We start from the raw sequence: 25,272 nt of genomic DNA, 5'->3' as shown, positions 1-25,272 counted from the left end.
GTGGTGTTCTGTCCAGAGTAGATAGAATTCATGCTCCCAGGACCAAGGTGTAGAAGTTAGCTTGGCCTTGCTTATCATGCTCTACATGAATCCCCTTCCCTAAAACCTGCAGCTCTGTGGATCTAGAGATTATGGTTCCCAGGGAGTGAGAGCAGGGAAAAGCTTCCATTTGGGGGCACAATAAGAGTCCCACCAAACTAGGAGTGATGACTCTTGCTTGTCTCGTTGACCTTGTGCTCGCAGACCAGCTGGCCAAGAGAGGAGTTATTATCCCAGCTGGGATCAGTGACTCTGATCACAGGAAGAATATGCACTGCTGCACGATGGAAGCCAGGGGAACTCTTTCACACCTTGGCTTTCTTGCTTGATCTTTGGTTTTCTAATGCCAAGTTTGTGAAATGGGTAAACATAGCAACTATGGTTTTACCCATGTACAGTGGGTTAGTATATCAGCCTCAATGAGGGTCCAAGCCACCCACAAGGGAACCACCTAGATCCACAGAAGTGCTAGTTGAGGGAGAGGAGAACCTAGAAACGGAGGTGGGGGGTGGATAGTATCAGTTACACATTTGGGACCAGTTATAGAGGGAGGGGTGGGTTTCATCTCATTAACTCTTCTCTTGCAAGTGTTCCTAGAAATTGTGTGTCTCCAGAAATGTGGAAAAGCTGTTTTTAGATGGAGTGAATTTAATGTGGGAAGCAAGTGGATCGGAGTGGCACAGAAGGTAGGGAATGCTGTTGGTGCCCTACTGGTTCCTTTTTACAACTGATTCATAAACATCTGAATATATATATGCATATATATACATATATATGCACATATATGTGCATGTGTATATATGTGTATGTGTATACACATATATGTGTATGTGTGTATGTGTATTTAAAATCACCTACACAGATCACCTTTACCAGGTCAAAGCACGCGTCCTCCAGATTCTGAGAGGGTTTGGTAGCTAATGGTTCATGGCCAACCCGCTCTCTAGACATTTTTCTTGGCTGAATGCATGGAAGTGCCCTCACTGGTGTCAGGTTTCTCCAGAAGAATCCTAATATAGAACCAAATATTTTCAGAAAGTAAATCTTAGGGAGAGACTTGGGCACCTAGTGTCCTAGTGGGAACCATCCTGACATCTCAGGATAATAGGCAAGAATTCCTTTCTCTTCAGCCTCACTCAGTCAAAGGAGGCAGCTGCTGGTCTGTTGGGCTGTTGAAATACTCAGCTTCCTGTTCAGCGGGCTTGGCTCTCAGAGTGGTCAATCAGCCCTACTTTCTATATTTCTCATAACAAAGCCAGTTCTGGGGAAATGCCTGCCCCAAGCCTATAAACCCATAGGCCATGTGCTCTGTTTTTTGGCTTTGTCATTCTGGGTGTGTTCTGCTCCCTGGTACGAGCACTCAGAGCTGTCCCTGAGCTCACCAGTCACCTGCAGACTTGCTCCCCTGCCTGCCACGCTCCTCTTTGATCTTTGTGGCTTTGTGGGTCCTTCCAGTCCTTCTAGATATTTTGTGGGTTGGGATTCATTGTGTTTTAGTTTCATCAAAGGTGGAGTTTTGCATTTCTGTTATTATTTTCTCCTGTTTCTTCTGGATGACTTCCAAAAGCAGAGAATTTACGCCACCGTTTAAAAATCAGAAATCCTGTAAAACTTTTGAAATTTTGCAAATCTGATGTGTATGAAACAGCATCTCACAGTGAATCTAATTTGCATTTCCCTGAATACTAGTGATACTGAGCATCTTTTTTGTATGTTTTTTTTTGCCTGTTTCGGTTTGTTCTTCTGTAATAGGCTGTTTTTATACTCTGCCCATTTCTATTAAGTTTGCTGTTTTTTTTCTGACTGACTCGTAAACATCTGACTATACATATTTTTTTTATTATAATACTGTTTTGGCTAACATGTCACAAACATTTTCCCTCAATCTGTGGCTTATTTTTTCAACTTTGGAAGGTATCTTTTATTAAAGGGATGTTTTCTATTTTAATATAATTGAATGTTTCCTTTATAACTGTTTCCCTTCATGGTTTGTAGTTTTCATTTATTCAAGACCCTCCCTTATTTTGATGTTGTAAATATATATGTTAATTTTCTTCTAAGAGATGTAATTTTTTGCTTTCAAAACATATTTTCCCCAGAACCATTCAATGAATAGTTCCTCTTTTCTGCTCTGATCTACACTGCCACATTTACCATCTTACAAATTTCCACATGTCTGTGGCTCTGTTTCTGGTCTTCATAGTCTGTTATTTTGCTATTCCTGCATGAAGATTATAGTATGGCAAATCCCCTTCCTGTTCTTTAGAATTGTCTTGGTTATTATTGTTTTTTGGACTGCCTATGTAAATTTTAGATTCAGCACATCAAATTTCAATGAAAATCCTCCTGGATTGCATTAAATGTATTATTTTTGTAGAAAATGACATCTTTAAATATGGAAGCTGTCTTGGAACATGGCATATTTTTCCTTCTTTTAGATTTTTGTCAATGCCTTTCAAAAGCACATTTAGAACTGTGTCTATTCCTTGAATGCAAGACTTTCCACAAAACAATCTAAGACTTAGGTTTCTTTTTTGTTTTTGTTTGATTTTTTGTAACTAATTCATTTTTTAAAAAAGACTCATAAATTATTAGAATGAATTATGTAGTACTGGATTAGAGCCAGAGAATCTAGGAGTATGAATTCATATTCATACTTCACATAGATACCGGTAGATATAGAAATAATTACAGATATGTGTAAAAACATAGCTTAACATATATGCTATGCACATACAGGTTTATATTTATTTACATATTATATATTTATATATTATGCTTTTATATATTAGATACACTACATATTTATATTATTATACAATATATATTTATATTATTGTATTTATATTATTTATATTTATATATTATTATTTATATTATTGTTAAACTTGAGCAACAAGATAAATAATCCAAAGCATAAAATATCCATGAGTCCAAACTGACATAAACAAATGTTTAAATTAATAAACAAAAACAAAACAGGTATTCTCTGCAGAATTCCAGATGATTTCCATAGATCACTTCCTTCTAAAGAAAATGAAAAGTAACCCTACCCCATCAGTGTGGACTATGCCCTGTGAATGCTTCCAAAGGGTACGGTATGAAAAGAAGGAATACAGTAAATTAAGTTGAAAATTGACCAACATTACATCAATCAGGTGACAAGGTTAACAGCAGTGATAAGATACACTGAAAGTATAAACCCTGGATGTGATGTGAGGAACGTGGTATTTGACCTCCTTGGTCTTCTTCCCCCAAAGCCAGACCTCCAGTCTATTAATAAGAAAAACATCACAGAGCTTACCTGCGGGACATTCTACAAAATGTCTGACCAGTACTCCTCAAAACTGCCAGGGGCAGCAAAACCAAGAAATGTCAAGGAACTGTCACAGCCAAGGGGAGGCTAAGGAGACATGACAACTAAATTCAGTGTCATTAACTTAGATGGAATCTTGGAATCGCCAAAAGATACTAGGTGAGAAATCAAGGAAGTTTGAAAAAAGTATGGATTTGGTTAATAATATTGTAACAATATTAGTTAATTAATTGTAACAAATGTGCAGCACAGATGTTATTAACTGGGAAGACAGGGCATAGGTGTAGGACATTCTGATTAGCTTTTCAATTTTTCTGCTCTAAAACATAGTTTATTTTTTAAAAGGTAAGTTTATTCTGTGTTTCCATGTGGCAATGGAGTTTGTAATTTTAAATCACAGATTTTTTTAAAGGCATGTTTTGGTGGTTGATTTCTAACTGACTTGCATCTGGTGGAAGAGTGTTATAAGGGATCAGGTAAAAATAAATATAATAAATAAAAAAACAAAATTAGTAGGCAGCTATAAATCAGTGACATTCTGCAGGGGAGGGAGAGGGAGAGGGATCAAAACAGGGGAGGGAAGAGCACAAGGGACACTTGTGGTGGTGACAGGTGATTTGGTGGTGGGAATTTTACAGGGACTATACCTGAGAGGAGAAGGCATGCATTTTACAAAAAGAATGATGTAAAATACATATATAAAATTTAAAAAAGAATGTTATAGTGTGCTACCACTAAGACTGTCAAGATCATTTATGTAAATATCACTGTTAAATACACAGCATATGATCAGCATAGAAAGTAAATGAAAAGAAAATATTTAAGATAGCAAGTTAAACACTGTGTATGAAGGAGACTTTATATATATATATATATATAATGAAAAATTAAAAGGAAAATCATATTATTTGATATTTTTAAGGTCTGATCTTAAGAAACAATGCATGTCAAGGCTGTTATTTGGAGTCAAGAGCCAATAATCCCAGGTGTGGAAAAGCTTTTTGTGACTCTGTACTGGTCAGGGGAATGGTAAAGAGCTAGTTGAAAGCTCACTTCAAATTTGAAAAATTTCAAATTTTCCTCTGGGTCCTTCATCTTCAACTAAGGCTACCCCTTATTCAATAACTTTGAGGATCTCTTATTAAAGCATGTTAAATATCTTTTTCTAGAAATTGCAATCTTAGTATCTAGCTCCATTTTTATTTCAAGGAAAGCTTTTACTGGTCTTCAGTTTTAGCATGTCTATTCTGTTTCAAGACATCTTTATTAATGTCAATACTTCCACATTTATAGTCCAGGTGTTCAGAAAATCTTTTATCTTGAGTAATATGATCTGACAAAAGAAGCTTTTCCTTAGTGATTATAATTTTCTTCCTTTTCTTAAGGATAAAGGAACTATAGTAATTGTATTTTTGGACAGACTCTACCTTAGTTTGGCTTTCGATTGCTTTGTGGTTCCTGTCCCCGTGCAGGCAAGAGTAGTGTCCAGCGCGTGTTTATAACAATTGGAATTACAGTCATTGATATTGGTCCCCAGATGTAAAGACTCTGGTTCTATATCCTGCTTCCATAATTTAATGTCAAAAGAAAGACTGACCTGCTTCCCTGATCTCAGTGGCCGCCTGCCTGTTGCCTTAGAGGGGCAGCCCGTTGATGGGGCAGGTCCCTACCTGCTATCTGAGCCTTCTGGAAATGGAACTGCTAGGATTTCTACTTCTGGGCCACTCCTGCCTCTGGGGGGTCCTCTGTTGGGTGCCTCACACAGGCCTGGTGGGAATCCTCTGCTTCAGAGACTACTCAGGAGGGAGGATTGGGATATGAAATATATTGAGGTCGAGGGCAGGGAAGGTGTGAGACCGAGGTTAAAGAGAGCCTAGGAGAGACTGTGGGGCGAGGGTGTAGGAAGGGTTGGCAGGGAAAAAGGCAGACAGGTTGAGCTTAGCTGCCAAATGACCTCTGAAATGACATCTTACACCAATAAAGGTATTGGTGCTCCACTGTAAATATAGCACAGCATACGGTAAATTGGTGTTTCATGGGCCAATAAGTGCCAACCCATCTTCCAAGTCTCCACTTAAGATCACCTCCTTGTGGATCTTTCTCCAGACATCCCACTTAGATTTCTTTTCCTTTTTTTTTTTTTTTTTTTAATAACTGTGTCATCTTGTTTCCCAGCTCCCAAGCCTCTGGTTGGTTGTGTGAGTGGGAGGTTGTACTGGGCTAGGAGGAATTTAAACTTGCCACTTAATAAACTAACTTCAGGTTTAATTTTGGAAAAACTGAGTCTCTTTTGGGAAACGCTTATTTCAGGGCCATGAGGGCAGCTGAACATGAGTCGGGGAGCTTAACCACCTCTGTGGTAGGAGATGCAGCCTAGCATCTACTTGGGATCTCCCTGACTTGGCCTTTGAGCTCCTGTTTGTAGCTACAGCTGACAGCACAGCTGATGGGACATCTGTTCTCTTGTATGTGGGCCAGATCAGGGCCCCTCAGGCCTACCTCAGCTCAGCTCTCTCAGGGGGCTTATCCAGACCCTGTCCCCCAGACCCTGTCCAACCCTGGGCTCGGGCTGACTACCCCACAGTTCCTGTCACACTCCACTCCTCTCCATGGCAGCCCCAGCAGACCTCCTGCTCTCACCCTCAGAAGCAGCTCAGGAAGACTTCAATCCTCTAAAGAAATAGGATCTATTTAGGAAGATTGGGAGGCCTCTCCACTCCCTATCTAGACCCTTCCTCCATGATGTCCCCCAAGAGAATCATCTGTCCAACATAATGATGCCCACGGCGGGTTAGACATTACCCCTGTACAGGGCCTTTCTCCATGGTCTCATGTCAGTTGGACACATCCCCTAAGACCTCTCTCTTCACAGGACTCACAGTTCAAAACTTTGCTGATGACAGGTAAGAGGAAGTTTTTGGAATTTAGAAAACTCTTTATTTTCTTCACAGTGTCCAGCCTTTAAGCCTTGTCTCTGGTGAGTTGATTCTGAGGCTTAAAGCAGGTGGATCCTTGTTTTTCTTTCATCTGCAATTTTGACCAAGGGTGCCTCTGGCCAAAGAGAAGGAAGATAGACAGAAGGGAGAGTCGAAGGGTTAGAAACACCTTTATAGAGATTTAGTTGAAATCCTGTCACATGAGGGAAGATGGCCACTGTAACTGTGGCTGGAGAGTGTGAGGAGGGGCTGGGCTTGGCCCTCAGCTCTCGGCTCCATGTCAAGTCGCTCACTGACGCCCCTCCTGGGAGCACAGAGGGAGGGAAGGCCTGGTGTGCAAGGGGTACATTGGGGGGCTGCCTTCTCAGCTGCAGGAAGGGAGCAGGTGCGCTGGGCTGCAGACCCTGCCGGTGACACAGGTGTCCCCACATAGCCCTTGAACCCAGCAAGCACACCTCTGCTCCTCTGTGCTCCCCCTTGAGCTGCTGGTTAGTGGGCTGTTTACAAGAAGGCCATCACATTTCAGATGAGTCAAGGCTGGGTGGAGAGAGAAGAGTCAACTTCACGGGAACTCCTGGCAACAGGGTAGGTAACCTGAAGCCTGCGGATGGGACCTGGAATTCTCCCATGAAATCTGGAGGTGCAGGAGGAGGTCACCACTAGAGTTTAGAGAAAGACTTTTTCTATTGAGGTAAACCGACCCCCAGAAATAAAAATCACTAAAGGCCCTTAGTAATGCTTACAAGAGCGTAGCTTTGGAAACATATAAAAGGGTTAACTAATCTTTTAAATTATGAACTAAAATAGAAAAGTTATGAATACAGTCTCCCCAGAAGGTTCACACACATGTCATATGTGTGGAAGGTTTATGAAAAGAGGGATCAGAGAGGAAGAAAGGGGGATCTCAGGGGGTTACTGGAAAGACCCCCAGAGATAGAAAAGGCCAGGAAGAGGGAGGCAGAGGAATCCTGGAGGGAGCACATGAGTGGTTCTTGATCCATGCTCCTATTTCTTCCTTCCGGAAGCTCACATACATTCCTGCCCCAGACAAAGTTAATTAGCTGAATAATGCTTGTTTCCAGCTCTCCATGGCTCTTTGCCTTGAAATCCCAGAGGCTCTGCTCTGGGCCAGACACCTGCCCCATACCTTGAGGTCTGCAGGGCCCAGGACATGGATCCGCTCCTCTGACTGAGAGCCATAGAGTGGAGGGCAGGTTGGACAGAAACTTCTGGACAGACACTTCTTGCGGTGGGGATCAGGCTTGGTTTTACTTCCAGAGCTTTCTGTCTGGGGCGTGATTAACATTCAGTAAATGTTGAATGAATGGGCTGACTCGTGGTGGGCGGACTTTTGCGTGGAGAGAGGCTCATCCTTTCCAACAGCCCTCGACAAAGAGAGGGGCCCTGCCTCTTTGCTGCCTGTTGCCGGACAGGAAGTGCTGCTGTCTTTTGACAGCAGAGTAAATAACCATTTCCTCATGAGGCAAGAGCGCAGACCTGCCTGGGCCATGCTCTCGCTATTGTCACTAGTGCTGAACCCGAACCTGGAGCGTGTGTCATCCGCGCCTCACACAAGCCACGTTGCCACCTGTCCCGACACCTGCTTTAGGTTTTTCCCTGGAATCGAGATTCAGCAGGTGTCAGGTCTGTCTCCTTCCCTGCCCTCCCCCCCCCCAGGTGCCTGCCCTCCTGTGTGATAGGTCGCTGAGCGCTGTTCTAGGGTGAGTAAGGGAGGGAAGGAGGGACTGAAACCCTCTTTTCTGGAGTTGAAATAAATAGATGAGGGAGGATTAAGACACACACAACCGCGCCCCACCCACCTGGGCCCCCAACACACACACACACAAAGAGGCCAGAACAAGATCCGCTCCTTTGGCAGCCTCGGGCCTGGGACTCTGGGGCGCTTGCTCTTGCCCGCACTTCTGCTGGAGACCTTGTTGTGATTCAGAGCATTGCCTCGGGGCTAGATTTCTGGGGTGATGGGGGACAGTTTTTCATTTGTAAAATGAGGATAATAATAGTCCTTCCCTCATAGGTTTGGGGGAGGAAATAAAAATGTGTAGATACATATTTAGGTGTGCAAATAAAGTGCTTTGAGCACTATGACTCCTGGATTAAATCCACACTCAATGGAGCCTGAAGTTTTTCCATTTATAAAATGATATAAAAGTGAGGATTCAGAACGAATTTTAAGAATCACACAAAGATACAAATTTTGAAAGACTGGCAAATGCCGTAATAGCACAAATATTTTAATATAACAATATTGATATGCGTTAACTGCCATTCATTTACCTCTCTGCCTTTTCCTTCGTTGTTTGATAATACGATCTTGATTGCTTCTTTATCTGACCCCAATTTTGTAATATTTTCTTTGGGGTCAATAGAAAACAATCTTTCCTCTAGCTCTGTTTATTGAGATCTGTCTCTCTAAATCATTGGTAGCTAATAATAATTAAATAGTGATCGTCTCTGTTTCACCACATTTCATTGATAATGCCACGTAAAACTTTAGGATTGTTAGCAAATTTGGGAAAAGTTTTATTCAGTTGCCACGGCTATATAACAGATTTTTTGCCCCCCTTCCCCCAAAATAGCATAAAACAGCAGCCACTGATTCGGCTCATAAATTCTGTGGATCAGAAATGCAGAAAGGGCACAGGCTGGAGGTGACTCATGGCTGGGCTGGAACCTTGCCTGACCTGGCTGGGAGAACCGGGAGTCTCTGGCACCGCCTCATGGCCTCTCCACACGGCCTGGTTTCCTCCCCACAGGGGCGGCAGCATCAGGGGACTGGGGTGCCTCACAGGGTGATTTTAAGCAGGGGGTGTTCCAGTTATCAAGGAGAAGCTGCCTCGCCTTGTATCACCTAAACTCGGGATCAAGATGTGTCACTTTCTCACAATCTTTTAGAGTCTCCAGCCCACCAGATACCAAAGGAGTGGAATTTCCTTCCACCTCTTTTTTCCTTTTTATACTTTTTACTGAAGTAACATTGCATTATGACATGGGTAGTATAACAAGTTTCAGCTGTGCATCCCTTTAAATCTACCTCCATATACACTGTATAAATTCACCACTGAAAGTCTAATTCTTTTTTTTTAATTCTTTTTTATTATTTTTTAACTTTAAATAATAAATTTTATTTTTATATTCCCCATACAATTGCAACCCCCCATTCTGACCCCAATCCCTCCCCTCCCGCCCCCCGCCCCCCAAAAAGTATCTCTAGTTCATAGTTTTTTGTTGATTTTGATTTGCACTTTCTTATAGTTATTCATTTTCCTGGTCCCTTATTTAAGTTTTCTAGATTCCTGCTATGAGTGAGACCATCTGGTATTTTTCTTTTTCTTTCTGGCTTATTTCGCTGAGCATGATCCCTTCCAGCGCCATCCATGTTGCTGCAAATTGCATGTGTTTATCTTTTTTGAATGCTGAGTAATATTCCATGGTGTATATGGACCACATCTTCTTGATGCAGTCATCTGTTTTTGCGCATTTGGGCTGTTTCCAAAGCTTAGCTATTGTAAACAGTGCTGCTATAAACATAGGGGTGCAGGTGCTCTTTGGAATGGATGTTTCTGTGTCCTTTGGGTAAATACCTAGGAGTGGAATTGCTGGATCCTATGGAAGCTCTATGTTTAGTAGGTCCAGAAATCTCCACACAGCTCTCCATAGTGGTTGGACCAGTTTGCACTCCCACCAGCAGTGCAGGAGAGTTCCTTTTTCTCCACACCCTCGCCAACATTTGTTGTTGCTAGTTTTTTTAATCTGTGCCATTCTCACTGGTGTCAGATGGTATCTCATGTAGTTTTGATTTGCATTTCCCTGATGACAAGTGATGTTGAACATTTTTTCATATGCCTGATGGCCATTTGCATTTCCTCTTCAGAGAAGTTTCTTTTTAGCTCTTCTGCCCATTTTTTGACTGGATAATTTTCTTTGTTGTTGTTGAGTCTCATCAACTCTTTGCAGATTTTTGTGATCAGTCCTTTATCATTAGTGTTGGGTGCAAAAATGTTCTCCCAGTTGGTGGGGTTTCTCTTTGTTTTTGTTATTGTCTCTTTTGCTGTGCAGAAGCTCTTTAATTTGATGTAGTCCCAGCTGTTGATCTTTGCCTTCACTATCACTGCTTTGGGTGATGTGTCTAATTCTATCCATCATTTGACCCTTTTACCCTGGTTTACCTTCTCTCCTTTCAGTCTTCCTTTCTGATAACCATAATTGTTCTTGTAGTCTGAAGGTTTGTTTTTATTTTAATTTAGTTTGTTTATTTTACATGTGTGAAATCATACAATGTTTCTCTTTCTCTGGGTGATTTATTTCACTCAGCATAATCCCCTATAGTTTCATCTATGCTGTTGCAAATGGCAGGATTTCATCTATTTTTCATAGCTGAGTAGTACTCCTTTTGTGCATCTATTTCACATCTTTTTTAACCAATCATCTGGTGATGGACACTAAGGTTGTGTCCATTCTTGTCTATTATATACAATGTGGCAATGAACTTGTGGGTGCATGTATCTCTTTGAATGAGTGTTTTTGTATTCTGTGGGTTGAGCACTCAGAAGTGTGTTAACTGCATAATATGGAATTTCTAGTTTTAATATTTTTGAATCTCCAAACTGCTTCCCATAAGAGCTGCACCAATTTTCATTCTCATAAACAGTGTATAAGGGTTCCCTTCTCTCCACATCCTCTCCGACATTTGTTTCCTGTCTTTTGAACAATAGCCACTCTCACCGTGTGAGGTGGTATCTCGTTGTAATTTTGATTTGCATTTCCCTAGCAATAAGAGATGACGAACATCTTTTCCTGTGCCTGTTGGCCACCTGTATGTCTACTTTGGTGAAGTGCTTATTCAGATCCTCTGCCCATGTTTAATTGGGTTGTTTGGTTTTTTGCCTCCACCTCTTGATGAGTAAGTGGCAAGGTTCTAGAAAATTTCTAGGACAGGAGACATTGTTGCAACCATCTTTAGAAAACTAAAGTCTGCCACAACTTCCATCCAGTTTTCCTCACATCTGCGTTGTTGTAGATATGTCCTGTACTTGTAGTACAGGAATACGGTAACTTGTTTCTTGAAATTTCCATCCAATAAAGGAAAAAATGACATTCAAGACATGATGGAAAACTTTTTGGGGGGAGAACCTCTGTTTTGATCAGATGTCAATGAAAACTAAATCTTCCACTTAGGATTTTATGTTCCATTGGGTGAATTTCCCACAGTCTGGTTTCTGTTCTGTGTATTTCAGACTTTGTCTCTTCCTCTTCCCAACTTCTCTCTCATCACAGGACATTCCTTGGTCTGGTACCTCTGTGTCACAATGCCAGATGAGTTGGCACAGTGGGTGGCAGGAATGTTTTGGAACCTATTCCTAAACCAGAATAGCTAGCAATACCTTCATTATATATGAAAATGACTGCAAATCACGTAAGTATGTCTCACTAATCTGAAATTAAATACATCTCTAACTCAACTTCTCCTTAACTAGATCTGAGAAAATCCATAGTCACAGCCACACTAACAGAGGAAATGTGAGAATAGGAAGACAGAACGATCTTAGACAGTTGGGGTTAAAATAGCTTACTTTTGCAAATTTTGCTAAAACATCTGAGCACAAGAACCTATTGCCAGAGACCTCTCAGAGCCTTGGAAGAGCATGCGCAGGAGGAGGCCCCAGCTAAAGCATCATTAGCTTCACGTAAACCCACCTCTACCTGCGTGTAGTATCTGCAAGTTACTATGATCACTGGCTCTGTTTCTAACAAGTCTGGGGCAGCCCCTCTCGCGGAGGCTGGAGGACTACATTCAGGAGTCCAGCTTCATGTTCTCCAGGTTCTTGTCCAGCACCTCTTGCAGTTCAAGAGACCCCCGTATCCACACTTTTTGCTTTCTGTGGAGGTAGTTACTTGTGATCAAGCTTGGTCTAAAAGTATGATACAACAAGCTATTTTGAGAGGAACTACATTCAGAGACCTTTTATTTTTTTATTTTATTTTTTTTAAAGATTTATTTATTTATGCATACAAAAGCTGGGGTACAGACCAGAGGTGTGGGGGGTGAGAGGATTCACCAGAGACAGAGTGGGGAGCAGAATAGGCAGATTGACTGAAATACACTGCTGAGGGGAAGCAGCGGGCGAGACAGGAGAGGTCTGCTGCTCCAAGTGGGTAGCTCCCTGGCCAGGGACCAAACTCATGCTGCAGTGGCTGCAGATAGCTTCATAGTGCAGCGTCTTAACCCCTTGTGCCATCAGGGAGGCCCTCAGAGACCTTTTATTACGGCATTGTTTATGATTGTTCCATTTTATTGTTAGTTATTGCTGTTAATCTCTTACTCTGCCTTTTTCATAAATTAAACTTTATCATAGGTATATACAGGAAAACATGTAGTATACATAGCGTTTGGTACTATCTGCGATTTCAGGTATCCAACGGGGGGCTCAGCACATACTCCCCTCAGATAAGGGGGCGCTTCATGCGCCAGGATTCACTTGGCACCAATGAGTCCATTGAACCATCACCCGGCCTGGGCCACATGCTGGAGATGGAGAAACAGCACCCCAACTATAGGGGTGGAGCGTGAGGGAAGGCTTGTCTCCACGGTGGAAATTTGGAAACATGACAGGGGCTATGAATGCCAAAGGAAAGAAATAGATGTTTATTTATTGTGAGCAAACGTCGCAAAGGGAAAGTGGCAGGAAGGGGGAAGGCCCACAAGGGGAAGTGATGGCAGAGAAAAAAGAAGGTGCCCAAGACCTCCTCCAGCCTGGCAGCTTGGGTGGGGCCTGCATGCATGGGCGTCCCTCCCTTGGGAATTCCACAGGCCTGGGCGAGCAAACCTGTGGCCTCGGCTAAGCCCAGCTGTGCTGCTGGCCCCGCACCAGACTGACCACCTCCAGATCTCCTCTGCCTCCTTTCAGTCTTCTTGGCCTGCCCTTTGTATCTCCCGGCAACCTCTTCCTGTCCCTGCTCCCTAATCACAGTCTTGTCTAGGTTGCAGGGGGTGGGGGGCTATGGGGGAGGCGGGTAGACCAACAAGACTTAACAACTTTGCTTCCCTGCTCCTGGCCCCTCCAAATTGCAACTTGGGTTTCGACCTCACAAAATCCTGAATCTTGGTACATCATTATGGGAAACTGCTATTGGAAGATCCTTTTTCTCTCATCCACCTGCACTCTCTTAATAAGGTGGCCACTAACTACATGAAGCTCTGTCCATCACACTTGAACTTTAGCTAATCTGAATGAAGATCTTCTGTAAGTGTAAAGCACACAGTGGGTTTTGAAGACTAAATATAAAAGACATGTAAAGCTCTCTCCTTAATAATTTTATACATTGATTACATGTTGAATCGGTCATAGCTTACACCACTGGGTTGTATGAAACCATTTAAAAAATTCATTTCACCTGTATCTTTTTACTTTTTAAAATGTGGGTTCTACAAAACTTAGTTTGCATGTAGTTCACATGGTATTCCTATTGGATAGTGCTGCTCTACACCCTTTCCAGAAGCACTCACATGCATACATTCCTATGTAACTTTGCATACGTAACTTTGCATATCAATTCCCATTGTGGGCCCCAGCCCTAAATCAAGACTCTCTGAGTCAACAATTTCATAACTTTCCCTGGGCCCAGCATTTTCCAACCCATCACTGTACAGGTGGGGAAGCTGAGCACCAAGCTCCCTTCTGGGGAACCCAGGGACCCTGCCTGTGGGGTCATAGGGCTGCCGAGCCTCCCATCCCGATGTGAAGGGTCGGCTCTTGGGGGTCAGTGTGGACAGTGAGGCTGGGGCTCTCCATTTCTAGGCTCCCCAAGCAGTTCCAGGTGAGGCACAAATGAGTTCAGGGAGCTGTTAAACACCTTCCCAGGGAGCTAGAAGTCTTCAGGACTCCTGCCACCCAGGGATTGCTCTGGGGCCTTTCCAGGCCTTAGTGGCTTCTGGTAACCAGCGGTGGGTGGGCTCCAGGCTGCACTGAGCCCAGTCTGGGGAGGGGACATGGGTTCTTGGTCCAGAGAGCATAATCCCGGACATGACATGCCCTTGTGAACTTGTGTCTTGCGTCATCTGTGACCTACATTGGAATAAATTGTTCTTTGTGGTTTTCTACGTTACATTTGTTTTTTCAATAGATTTTACATCTGGTTTGTGTACACTGGAGGTATTTTCCATCCATTTATTTCTCACTGGTTTGTAAACCATCATTAACTTTTCTTTTTTCTCTTTTTTGCCAATTCTCAATAACACACTTTAGATCCATTTGGAATAATTTAACATCCATTCATTTTTGTTTTCCCTGACAAGCAAATCATTACTGTCCAATGAGTTAGTGATTTGGCAGTGAAGCGGTGGGATTCCTGGCATTTTAGAGAGCATTTAGTTCCGTTGTGCACATTGGGTAAGCAGTTAAGTGACTTCACAGCGTGTTTTTTCTATAATATTCAAACCTAAGAGTTTCCTGATTGGTTTGTTTTACCTTGATGACAAAGGTTGCTCTTTGAGCCTATTAGAAGTGGTGTGAACTCTCAGAGCCTCCTAAACTGAGGGCTGAAAGTAAAGGTGAGGGTAAAGTACTAGCAGCAGAGAAATCGGGGCCTCCCCCTCCCAGCTCCCCGCGGCAGCTCAGGGCTGCGGCCTGAATTACTCTTCATGCAGGTTCCTGGCTACATGGAGCTGCTGAGGAGGCCTGTCCTCTCGGCTGCTCTCAGGTGCTCAGCCCTCCCCCTCCTGTCCTCCCCCAGAGGCCACCTGCTTAGGCTGAGGCTGGGCTGTATGGGGTTCCTCAGGCCTGCCCCCACTACCACCCTCGTCCTTGGGGGAAACAGCTTCCCCCACTGTTCCTGGGTCTTATAGTCCCTCTCGCCGCCCCTGCAGTCCTGACACCCCAGGTCTGGAAGGGGTGCTCCACCCACCAGTCCTGGAGCCCTGCCAGAAGCTCTTGGAGATGCTTGTTGGTCCAGCTTCTTGGAGAAGAGGAGAAGGTTCTGGCCTGAGGGAGTGACCTGGGGGTGGAGCCCCAACTTGTTTATAGGGCCATGACTCCTCAGAGGCTGGCAGACTCAAGGTTGGTCCTATCTCATTGGAAAAGTCGAAGCCATCCAGGGAGCAGGCATCTTAGTAGAAGCTGAGCCTGGAGTGAGCCAGAATGGTTGACATGGACAGACTGACACCTAGGGGACCATGTGGCCATCCTCACCAGGTAACTGTGTTGCTGTGTGACCCTGACCCTGTGGGCACCACTCAGGGCAGGACCTGGGGCCAGGGTGCATTCTGAAAAGCTTGACACAACTGTAACCTCGGTCATTCTGGCTCCTGGGAAGGGTTTGGGTCCCAGATCTGGGGTCACTGTTTAGGTGGAGGCCAAGGGTGGGAGGCAGAGGGTGGAGAGTCTGTGCTTGGATGTGGGGAGTAGGAGGGATGTGCAAATAACAGCTACTGAAGCAGGACCCAGGAGACCAGAGCCTCCTCTTCTCACTGTGAGTGACCAGTCCCCTTGGAATCCCTTCTGTCCCTCCCCACGAAGACCCACTCACCATGTCAGAAAACACAGTGGCTGCATGTCACAGGAGAACCCCCCTGGGCTGCAGGCCCCCCTCTACACACAGTGGGTGTCCTGGGACTGGCTGGAGCCCAGAGACCACCTTGTGTGTCTCAGGACCTCTGCTGGCCCAAATCCCCATCCACTGCCAATTATTTACTGAACCCAAGAATAATGGGGCTGCAGCCAGGCTCAGAGCCCTACATGCTGTTCACTCCCACCCTGGCATGAGCCCCCTTCAGTCTAGCCTTCCCATCCTCTGCCAGGAACCAAACCCAGAAGGACCGGCTTCTCAGGTCTCTCTGGGTGCCCCAGACAGTGTGCCCACGAAAGGGACTAAGAGTGCCAGACTCACTATCCCCTTTGCCTCAGTATGGACCTTGCTAAGCTTCTGGGTCCCAGGCCCAAGTGGGTGCAGACAAGTAGCTACAGGCAGATGGTCTGCCCCTGGGGAAGGCTGGGCATCTTTCTCCTCCTGCCCTGTGCCTGTGCGAAGTCCAGAGCAGGGACAAATCCAAAGCCACAGGGTCAGTGACCCTCAGACACTGAGTCTGCCCACACACCAGAGGGCACCAGGTGGTGTCTCCAAGACCCTGCCTTTCACCCGGGCCTTCAGGTCAGTTCCTGGACAGGGCAGTTTCAGGAGCAGCCTCAACCAGCTTCTTCCCTCCTGGACTGGGGACTGGAGCCTGCTTGGCAGCAGGAACTCAGGCACCCAGGACTTGCTTTGGGAGGTGCCTGCTATGCACTCTGGGAGGATCAGCTTAGCCTGACTCAGGAGGCGCAGGCCCCGAGGCTATGCCTGCAGCACCTACTCCCCTCTCTCCAACCTCCCCCCACCACCCCACCCTAGGTCGCTGGGTATTAGCAGGGGTAAGAGGCCTCTGTTCATTTTTCCCTTCCTGCCAAAGACTCACAGATATTCTGGACCTTACTCTGGGAGGGCTCCTGTCCCCTCAAGTTGCCTGGGGCCACTTCTTCCATGAAGGCAGCACTGAGCCTCCCTAGAGAAGATGAGAGAGGAGGCCCTGGGGTCCCTGTTTAGGGGAGAGATGGTGTCTGAGACTCTCCACAGGGCTAGGCCGGGGAGTCCCCTCCTGGAGCATCCAGGGCCTGTCATCAGGCGAAGGCGCCATTTCAGAGGGGAGGAATTTTCAACAGGGAAGGTGGAAGGTGCAACCCCAATGTCCTCAGAAGAAAGCAATCACAGTTAGCATGGTAGTTCAATAATCATGTTTGCCAAAAGTAAATGTATGAATTCTAGTTCCTAGACAGTGGGTGGAAGGTTGCAAAGTTTTTGGGGAGGTACACGAGGGCTTGAGCTCTGAATTTGAAGGCCAAGGGTGGAGTCCTAACTGTCTCTTACTGTGACCCGGAGCGAGTTAACCTTCCTGAGCCTCAACTCCCTCATCTGTAAAATGGGAGGAAGTGAGAGCACTGTCTTAGGAGGTTGTCAGGAGGCTTCATCAGGTTTGAGTATGTACTTTGCTTCGTACAGCACTTGAAGCATCAGCACTTAGCCATAGTAACAAAAACAATTATCTAGAAATTTTTTAGCTAACCATTCTTTCAAGCATTCTATAGGGGTGAACACATTCAGCCTCAGGACACTGAGGTCAATACTGTTATGTTTCTGTGACATATGAGGAAAGAGACTTGCCAAGAAATTTAGTGACCCGTCTGCGGTCACACAGCAGGTAGGTGGAGATGCAGGGTTTAGATCCAGAGAGCCTGGCTAGGAGCTTGCCTTGGCACTCTGCTTCCCTCCCCTCTGTAAAGACCCACCATTGTGATTATTGTCAGGGGACCCCAAACCACCCTCTGCTGTGCTAGTGATGGTCTTACGGGTGAAGAGAAATATTCTACCAGGGACAGTGGCTTTCTGAGGTTGAGAGGCTCTTGATGACTAGAGGGAAAATGGACAACGATGCTCATGTGAGGCTTGTGCCTGGCTGGAAAGGGAGCAGTGGGAGGGGGCACCTTTTAGTAACCCCAAGTGGCTTTAGATCAGGAGGAAGAAGGGGGTGTGGGGGGCTGCCTCTGCCATGCCTGCCTCTTGGAGTGGGCTTTGCACACAGCCCTCTGCAGGATCCAAGCGCTCAGTCAGTAGCTCTCTGTGGCAGGGGAGATGGAATCTGGGCGTGGGGAGGAAGTAGTCAGGTGTCTAAAGCATTAAATCTCTGCCGATGACAGCTGCTGGCTTAGGACCTGTGGAGACGAAATAGCGATGGTGTCACTGGAGTTAATCCTTGAGAAGGGAAAAACAAGTCTGCCTCGCTGAGGGATCACGTGGTGGACTCTACCAGAAAGCTGACAAGAATGCCAAGGACGTTCGGCATGGAGTCACAGGAGCAGGGCGAGACAGGGGCCAAGGGGCCAGAGTCGGGGTGGAGGCCTGAGTCCAGAGGGGCTCTCCTGTGACCTACTGCCTACAGTGTTCTGGGTGGGGAGTGGAAAGCTGGGCCCCCGTGGGCACCAAGCACCCCCTTCCTCAGGCAGCCCCTGTGCAGAGCACGGCCGGGTCCTAGGGGGAGCTGACACTGTCCATCCCACACTGGAAAGGAGGATGGGTCTTGGGAGGGTGCGAAGCAGGGAACAGCTTTGGTTTCATGACAACACTGTCTCCCCACCAGGCAACACGAATGTTCACCCCCAGCGCAGCGCTGCCTCTGGCCCCCTGGGGTGCGGGAGGGGAGTGAAAGGGGCAGATGAGGATTCACTTTCTCTGTGTGTGTCTACCCTGGAGACAGAGGCCTGCGGGTGCCTCCAGTGGGGTCCCTCTGGGAGTCAGCCTCTAGCGCACCTGGATGTGCGCGCGCTCCGGGGTGAGTCTGGCCCCCGAGTCTCCGCTCCAAGTGCAGGCAATGCTCTTTCCTGAGAGCCCCTGTTCCAACAGCCCTCCCCACACAGGCTCTTCCTGTTGAGGCCACGCAGAGGCAGGGTGCCTTTCAAGAAGATTCCCCGGGGAAAATGCCCTTTTGTCCGGCCAGGCCCATTTGAGTTACCCCAGGCCTCTGGGGCTTATGATAAGAAGCATGTAGACTGCAGCCAGCAAAAGCTACACAGCTGAATTCAAGAACCGAAACCTCAGGCCTCCAGGATCCCAGCAACACCAAGGATCTCTGCAGTAGGGCTTTGGGGATATCCCCTAATGCCCTGCCCCCCGCGGGACTCAGCCACACCTCACTTGGTCCTCTGCTTTCTCCTGCCCTCATCTGCTCATCTTCTCTGCCCCCTGAGCTTCTGCGTACTCAGTCTCTTCTTCCTCCTCACTGGGCTTTGTCTGTGGCTGCCACGACCTCGCCAGCGTCTCGGCACGCGATGACCTTGTGCTCAGTGAGCTCCGCTAATGGCCTGATGCTCACGGAATTTCCTAATTCACACCCAGGGAGCCCAGACAGGCTGAGTCCTGTGACAGTCACAGACCACTGGGCTGCCCAGGCTCGGGATCCCTGGGGTCACGCGCCCACTTTCTGTCCGGAGGGCTGGGGGACACCGGATAGGAGGGTCACGCATGTGACTAAAGGGCTGCCCACCCGGGGGGCTGGGGCTGGCTGTGCCCAAACCGACAAGCCCAGATTAACGACTGTTCCTCGGCCTTCGTTTGCTGGCTCACACCATGCAAGCCTGCCCCTAAGGGGAGGGGGTCCCACAAATTCCACCTGTGGGTGACCTGCCATTCTCTCCCGGCTGCAGCCGGGAACCACAGCCCAAGGACAGAGGCGGCAAAGGCTGCTGAGCACCAGGACACCTTGGAGGATGTCAGCATCAACGAGCATCCCAGAAGCTTTGGCAAAGATTGGTGGGCTCGGGAATAAACCGGCAGGACTTAGTGTGTTGCTGTTTCTCCCCAGAAAGAGGCCTCTGCCTGCTGCCGGCTCACTGTGCGCGTCCTGGAGGCCCGGGGCCTGCCCCGGGCTGACCTGCGTGAGTAACTGTCTCCTGGGTTTTGGGGGGTGCGGGGTGACTGGAGCCTATGGGAAAAGCAGCCGTGGGCCTTGGGTCTGGGCTGGGATCCCCGCAGTGGTTGTTTTGGTCTTGGGGGAAACCTGGAGAGCCCCCTAGAGGGTTTGGGGAATTCTCTCACAATGGGTCCCTTTGGCAGTGAGCGAGGCAGACCCATATGTGATCCTGCAGTTGCCAACGGCACCTGGAACGAAGTTTAAGACCAAAACAGTCACCGACTGCAGTCATCCTGTGTGGAATGAGAGCTTCAGTTTCCTAATCCAGAGTCAGGTCAAGGTAAGGTCCAGCATACCCTGGGTCACTCACCTGAGGATAGACCATACCCCTACACAGAAGTTTCTGGAGTAGAGAATACCTTCTTCCAGGGCTCAGTAAGAGAAAATGGGGAGGAGCTTTCTTTGTGCCCCAGCCCTGAGCTATTGTGTGTGAAAGGAGTGAACCCGCCAGCCGGCTGTGAGCCAATCTAGGGGATGGAGATAGTAGGAATCCCCTCCCATGTGGTCGTTGTGAGGTTAAATGAGATAATGCACAGAAGACTCCTGGCACAGTGCCTTGTGTGCGGTGCCCTCTGCCAGCAAAGTGGGCATGGGGGTGGCCTAGGAGGTTCAGAAGAAGCTCTGACAAAGTTTAATTATTTATATTTAAAGATTTATTTATTTATGCATACAAGAACTGAGTATAGGCCAGAGGTGCGGTGGGTGATAGGACTCACCAGAGATAGAGTGGGGAGCAGAACAGGCAGACTGACTGAAATACACTGCTGAGGGGAGCAGCGGGTGAGATAGGAAAGTTCTGCTGCACCTTGTAGGTCACCTCCCTGGCTACGGATCGAACTGTTGACGCCATGGCTGCGGATGGCTTCAGAGTCCTGCAACTTAACCCCTTGCACCACGAGGGAGGCCCCACAAAATCTTGTTTTTTATAACAGCAAAGATTAGCAGGGCAAAGTGAAGAGCATTGCTGAATTTCCTTTTACTTTCAAATTCTTCCATAATTTTTATTTTGAAGTACAAAGTAGGCATTATACTCTTTTCTGGCTCAGAGCATCAAGTAAGGGTTGAACAGATGTGACCTACAGCTGTAAGTACAAGCACACCTCAGAGATCTTGTGGTTAGTTGCAATGGTGACAATAAAGTGAGTCACACACCATTTGTTTCCCAGAGCACATAAATATCACGTTTACACAAAACTGCAGTCTAGGAAGTATGCGGTAGCATTATAGCTAAAAAAAAACAATGTATATTCTGTATTCCTAGAATAAGCAAGACCTGGCTGAAGCAAGATGTTATATGTGTTTATTTGGGGTTTTATTAGGATTGCAGACTCCGAAACACAAATTCAGGACCTGGAATGGTGTTCCGAGTTGCCCGGATGGGGTCGGGTTTTAGCTACAGACAAAGCAGAACAGTTGTCAGCCAGATCAGCTGTGCAAATGAGGGTTAGAAGTTCATCTAGGTCCGACTAGTGGCCCATTATGCAAATTGAGCCAGAAATAAGTCCAGCACCACTGGGCGCAATCAGGTGAAAAGTCAGTTGAGCAAGGACGGGTTGATTTCAGTCCAGGGTCGGCGTGGGCTGCTTTGTTTCAGCGCCTTCCTCCTTCCTGTGGACACGTCAAAGCAAACAGCTGCGCCTGCGGCCTGCCCATCCACAGCCTCCGACCGCTCTGTTTTGGTTTTACTCATACTCAAATGGCTCGTTTTTTTCTTTTAAAAAATATGTCTTGTCAATCCTTAATTAGAGGTGACCTGAGACCATCAGTGAGCTTTGTTGCTGGGAAAATGGCACTGGCTGGCATGCTCGCCCCTGCTGCCATGACCTCCAATTTGTTTAAAAAAATAAAAAGCCGAAATATCTGTGAAGTGCAATGAAGTCGACATAGAGGAGGGAGGACTGTAAGAGCAAGTGGCTCTCTCTGGCCCCTAGAATGTTCTGGAGCTGACTGTCTACGACGCGGACTCCGTCACAGAGGATGATGTCCTCTACCAGGTTCTCTACGACGTCTCGGAAGTGCCCCCCGGCCAGGTGCTCCGGAAAACCTTCTCCCAGCGGCCGCAGGTGGGTGAGCAGGCCCACACCCTCCCCTCGCAGCTCCGCTGAGCACTTTGTGCTGAGCTTCTCCCCTCTGCTGGGAGGCTGCTGGGCTGAACAGGCTGGTGGAAGGATGGAAACCACCCCCCGGGGGGAAAGGAAAGGGAAATGAGCTTTGCTGGATTTCCTTTTGCTAGGAAAGGAGGGAAGGAGAGGATCCTCTGTGGGCGCAACTGTGACTTTTTAATAGGAAAGCAGAAGGCTCACCTTGAGGATCCCTCGGGAGGAGAATTGTGGCCACCTGTGGGATGGTTTTGCGGGGTGGAGAACCTCCTAATATCCCTAGAAACACAGCTCAGTGTAGCTAACCCCGGCGCGGCCCGCGCCTGCCCCATGAAAGCCTCGGTGCTCGTCCTCCAGCAGGGGAGGGCCGGGCCCAGGCAGGGCAGAGTCCTAGGGTCTGAGTCCCCTCAAGAGGAAGATGAAATGGGCCTCGGGCATCCTTCCACCTCCCGTGGCTTGTGCGCCTCGTCTCCCCTCCAGCCTTCCCGGGGAGGGAGACCTACTATCTGCAGTAGCTGGTAGTGGGTGACACGGGTGGGTAACTCACCTTTCCTGAAGCCTCGATTCCCACATCTGTAAAATGGGCAGAGGCATTAGATGTGCATTAGTGTTGACAACTTGCTCATCTTTGATTTCAGGGACAGGAGGAGCTGGACGTGGAGTTCCTGCTGGAGAAAACGTGAGTAATCGCGTGCAGACTGGGCGGCGTCTCGGGAGCCAGGCCTTACTTAGGGAACTCTTTGAAGAAGACTTTTCTGCTGCACCCTCCCGCCAAGATTTCTGAATCTCCTTCCCTCCTCCCTCTTGTCTGGGTAGGGGACCCTCATAGAGAAATGATGAAAGGGGCGCCAAGATTTTCTCTGCCCTACCCTCTCCCTTTTTATTTTTAAAGATTTATTTATTTATGCACACAAGAACTGGGGTACAGGCCAGAGGTGTGGGGAGTGAGAGGATTCACCAGAGACAGAGTGGGGAGCAGAACAGGCGGGTGACCCACCTGGCGCAGCAGACCTCTCCTGCCTCGCCCGCTGCTCCCCTCAGCAGTGTGTTTCACTCAGTCTGCCTGTCCTGCACCCCACCCTCTCCCTTTCTTTTTTCTTATCTCACTGTTGAGAAGCATCCCCCCCCCCCTTACCCTGCGTGGTAATCAGCACCTAGGGAAACCTCAGCATCACCCAGGAAGACCCATGTGGGCTGTGAGGGGTAGTCAGTGAAGGAAACACTTACCTTTTCAAGACTAGACTCTGGATGCTTTGATTTTTCCAGGTCTGACAGCCCAGAAACCCTCATCACCAACAATGTCCTTGTGGTAACCACCTTCCCCAGGCTTGTGGAGGGCGGGGGATGGAGGAAGGGGTCCAGAGTCGACGCTGGGCTGGGGCAGCTGCCTAGGGGTTCAAGACAGAGGGTCAAGGCAAGGAAGGGGCTCTGTGGTGAGTCCACCGCGGTCTTCCAGCCAGGTGGTCACTTGGGGCTGTGGGGCTTGGGGGGGCCTGGGGTTAAGAAGAACATAGAGGCAGTGGCAGCCGAGGCTCTGCAGAGAGGAAGGAGGTACTGGCTCAAAGCCTGGATGACTGATGGAGTGGGGGGCCTGGGATTTCAGGGGTGCTTCCTGATGGTCTTCATGATGAACAACTAGTTTTTAGGCTTGGACTGCGGTCAAGAGGCCAGGTTGCTAACAAGGAGTTAACAGTTCAGAAGTCCCTGGCGCACTGCCAGCCTGGGTGCTTTGGGACAGGGTCAGGCTCTATCCGCATCTCCTCGGGACGGTGGAAAGTCCTGGTCAGCTCTTCTAAAAGAGCAAGCTCTCAACCTGGAATGGCCAGGAACGGGAGCTAGGTCGCGAGTGATGTATTAGATGCTTTCTCCTCAAAGTGGGCTCCTGACCAGCAGTGCAGGTATGACCTGGCAGCCCAGGCCGACCCGGCATGAGGTAAGGCACTTCATGCCCCAAATTAAAGGCGGCACCCACCTCAGGCCGCACCAGAGCCGCTTGATGGGCGAGTGTTACTTTCTCATCTACACTTTAAGGTAGTTCTCCTCAGGGTGGCTGCGTCGTGTCTGAGGTGATGGAGACCCGTGGAGGCAGAGAAAGCCAGAAGTTCTGTGGAAGAGGGTTAGTGGGCGGCAGGCAGCAGCGGGTGTGCTTCTGCACAATGTGCTTCTGGGGGATGCAGCAGCACTTAGGGAAACCACAGGTTGGCTGAGTGGAGGCCCATCAGGGGATATTCCGGGGGTCAAAACGCCATCCTGCTGCAGGGTCTGCATACCACTGTTTGGGAAGAGCTGTCGTACAGTGCATCTTCCAGACTGAGGCCAGAGAGACGTGTAGGGGAAAGATAACTGTGTCTGAGAGTGGGGGACTTTCAGAGGTTCTGGATGTTTGGCAAATCTCAGGGAGTTGGGGGTGCGTGGAGCTGGGGCCCGTCGGGCTGCTCCAGGACATCTGGCTTAGCAGCTGCAGCGGATCGGAAGTGGGGTAACCAGTTTCTGCATCTTGCCCAGTCTGGCTCCCACTTCTTGCTCTGTGGTTGTGAATTTGGAACAGTGGGGTTCAGGGAGTTAGCTTCCCCCATAGAGTCTCCTACCCCACAATGTGGTCTGCCTCAGGCTCGAGAGCTGACTTGCCTGGATGTCCGTGCGGGGAGCACAGCCGTGGTTGCAGGTGAGATCTGCTCTGTACGCGGTCTGGCCTCTGCCTGGAATGGGTGGCGGGCAGGAGGGGGTGTTCTAGAAAGCCTGTGCAGGGTGGTTGGTGAGTAGCAGGACAGAGTTGGCCTCTCCCTTCTTGCCCACACAGCACAAGGGCCAGAGGTCTCCTTAGGGCAGGAGGTTCCCCTGATCTTGGGGAGAGCATGTCCCAGGAGGGTGGAGTCCCATGGGGGTCGTGGGGCCCAGCAGGCTGGGAGTCCTTTTCAGAATGCCGTTCACCATGGTCAAACCTCCCAGGCCTCCACCATGTCCAGGCAGTACTGCTGGTTTTCTGCGTCAGAGTTAGGGTTCACACTCTTGTTCCCCTCTTACTAACCTGTCCTCTTTCTCCCTAGATCAGGAAAAAATGGAGTTGGAGCTGGTGCTGAAGGGGTCTTATGAGGACACACAGGCCTCCACTCTGGACACCGCCTCTGTCTTCCGCTTCCACTATTTGACGGCCCAGGACACAGAGCTGAGCGGGCGCCTGCGGGTGGGTCTCAGCTCTAGTGTTCTCCCGCCAGTTCCAGCTCCATAGGCCCCTTCCTGGTCTTCCACCTGCCACGGCCAGACCCCTGTGGCCTGGGGTGGGGTGGGTCTGCTGCATCACGTCAGTCTTTTTCCCCTTCAGTGGTTCCTCCAGTGATGCTCTTAGAATAAAACCCCATGTCCGTGCACAGA

The 25,272-nt window shown here is 48.0% G+C and overlaps 1 protein-coding gene across 1 annotated transcript in view; it reads left to right on the top strand.

The window, feature by feature from the left end:
- The window catches only part of PLA2G4F (phospholipase A2 group IVF), a gene marked incomplete at both ends in the record, with an annotated part of 60,515 nt that overhangs the window by 20,384 nt on the left and 14,859 nt on the right, over window positions 1-25,272 (top strand). Inside the window, 9 exons of the mRNA XM_084240136.1 lie at window positions 12,758-12,876; window positions 15,446-15,500; window positions 19,697-19,766; window positions 19,945-20,081; window positions 21,733-21,864; window positions 22,539-22,579; window positions 23,167-23,209; window positions 24,511-24,565; window positions 24,948-25,084. Of these exons, the coding sequence (XP_084096262.1) occupies window positions 12,758-12,876; window positions 15,446-15,500; window positions 19,697-19,766; window positions 19,945-20,081; window positions 21,733-21,864; window positions 22,539-22,579; window positions 23,167-23,209; window positions 24,511-24,565; window positions 24,948-25,084 (789 nt within the window). The remainder of the gene's footprint in view (window positions 1-12,757; window positions 12,877-15,445; window positions 15,501-19,696; window positions 19,767-19,944; window positions 20,082-21,732; window positions 21,865-22,538; window positions 22,580-23,166; window positions 23,210-24,510; window positions 24,566-24,947; window positions 25,085-25,272) is intronic.

The sequence above is a fragment of the Talpa europaea genome, assembly GCF_964194135.1.
Source record: "Talpa europaea genome assembly, chromosome: 8".
NCBI classification, from domain to species: Eukaryota; Metazoa; Chordata; class Mammalia; order Eulipotyphla; family Talpidae; genus Talpa; species Talpa europaea.
The sequence above is the reverse complement of the archived record's forward strand: the minus strand, read 5'-3'. Positions and strand labels throughout refer to the sequence as shown.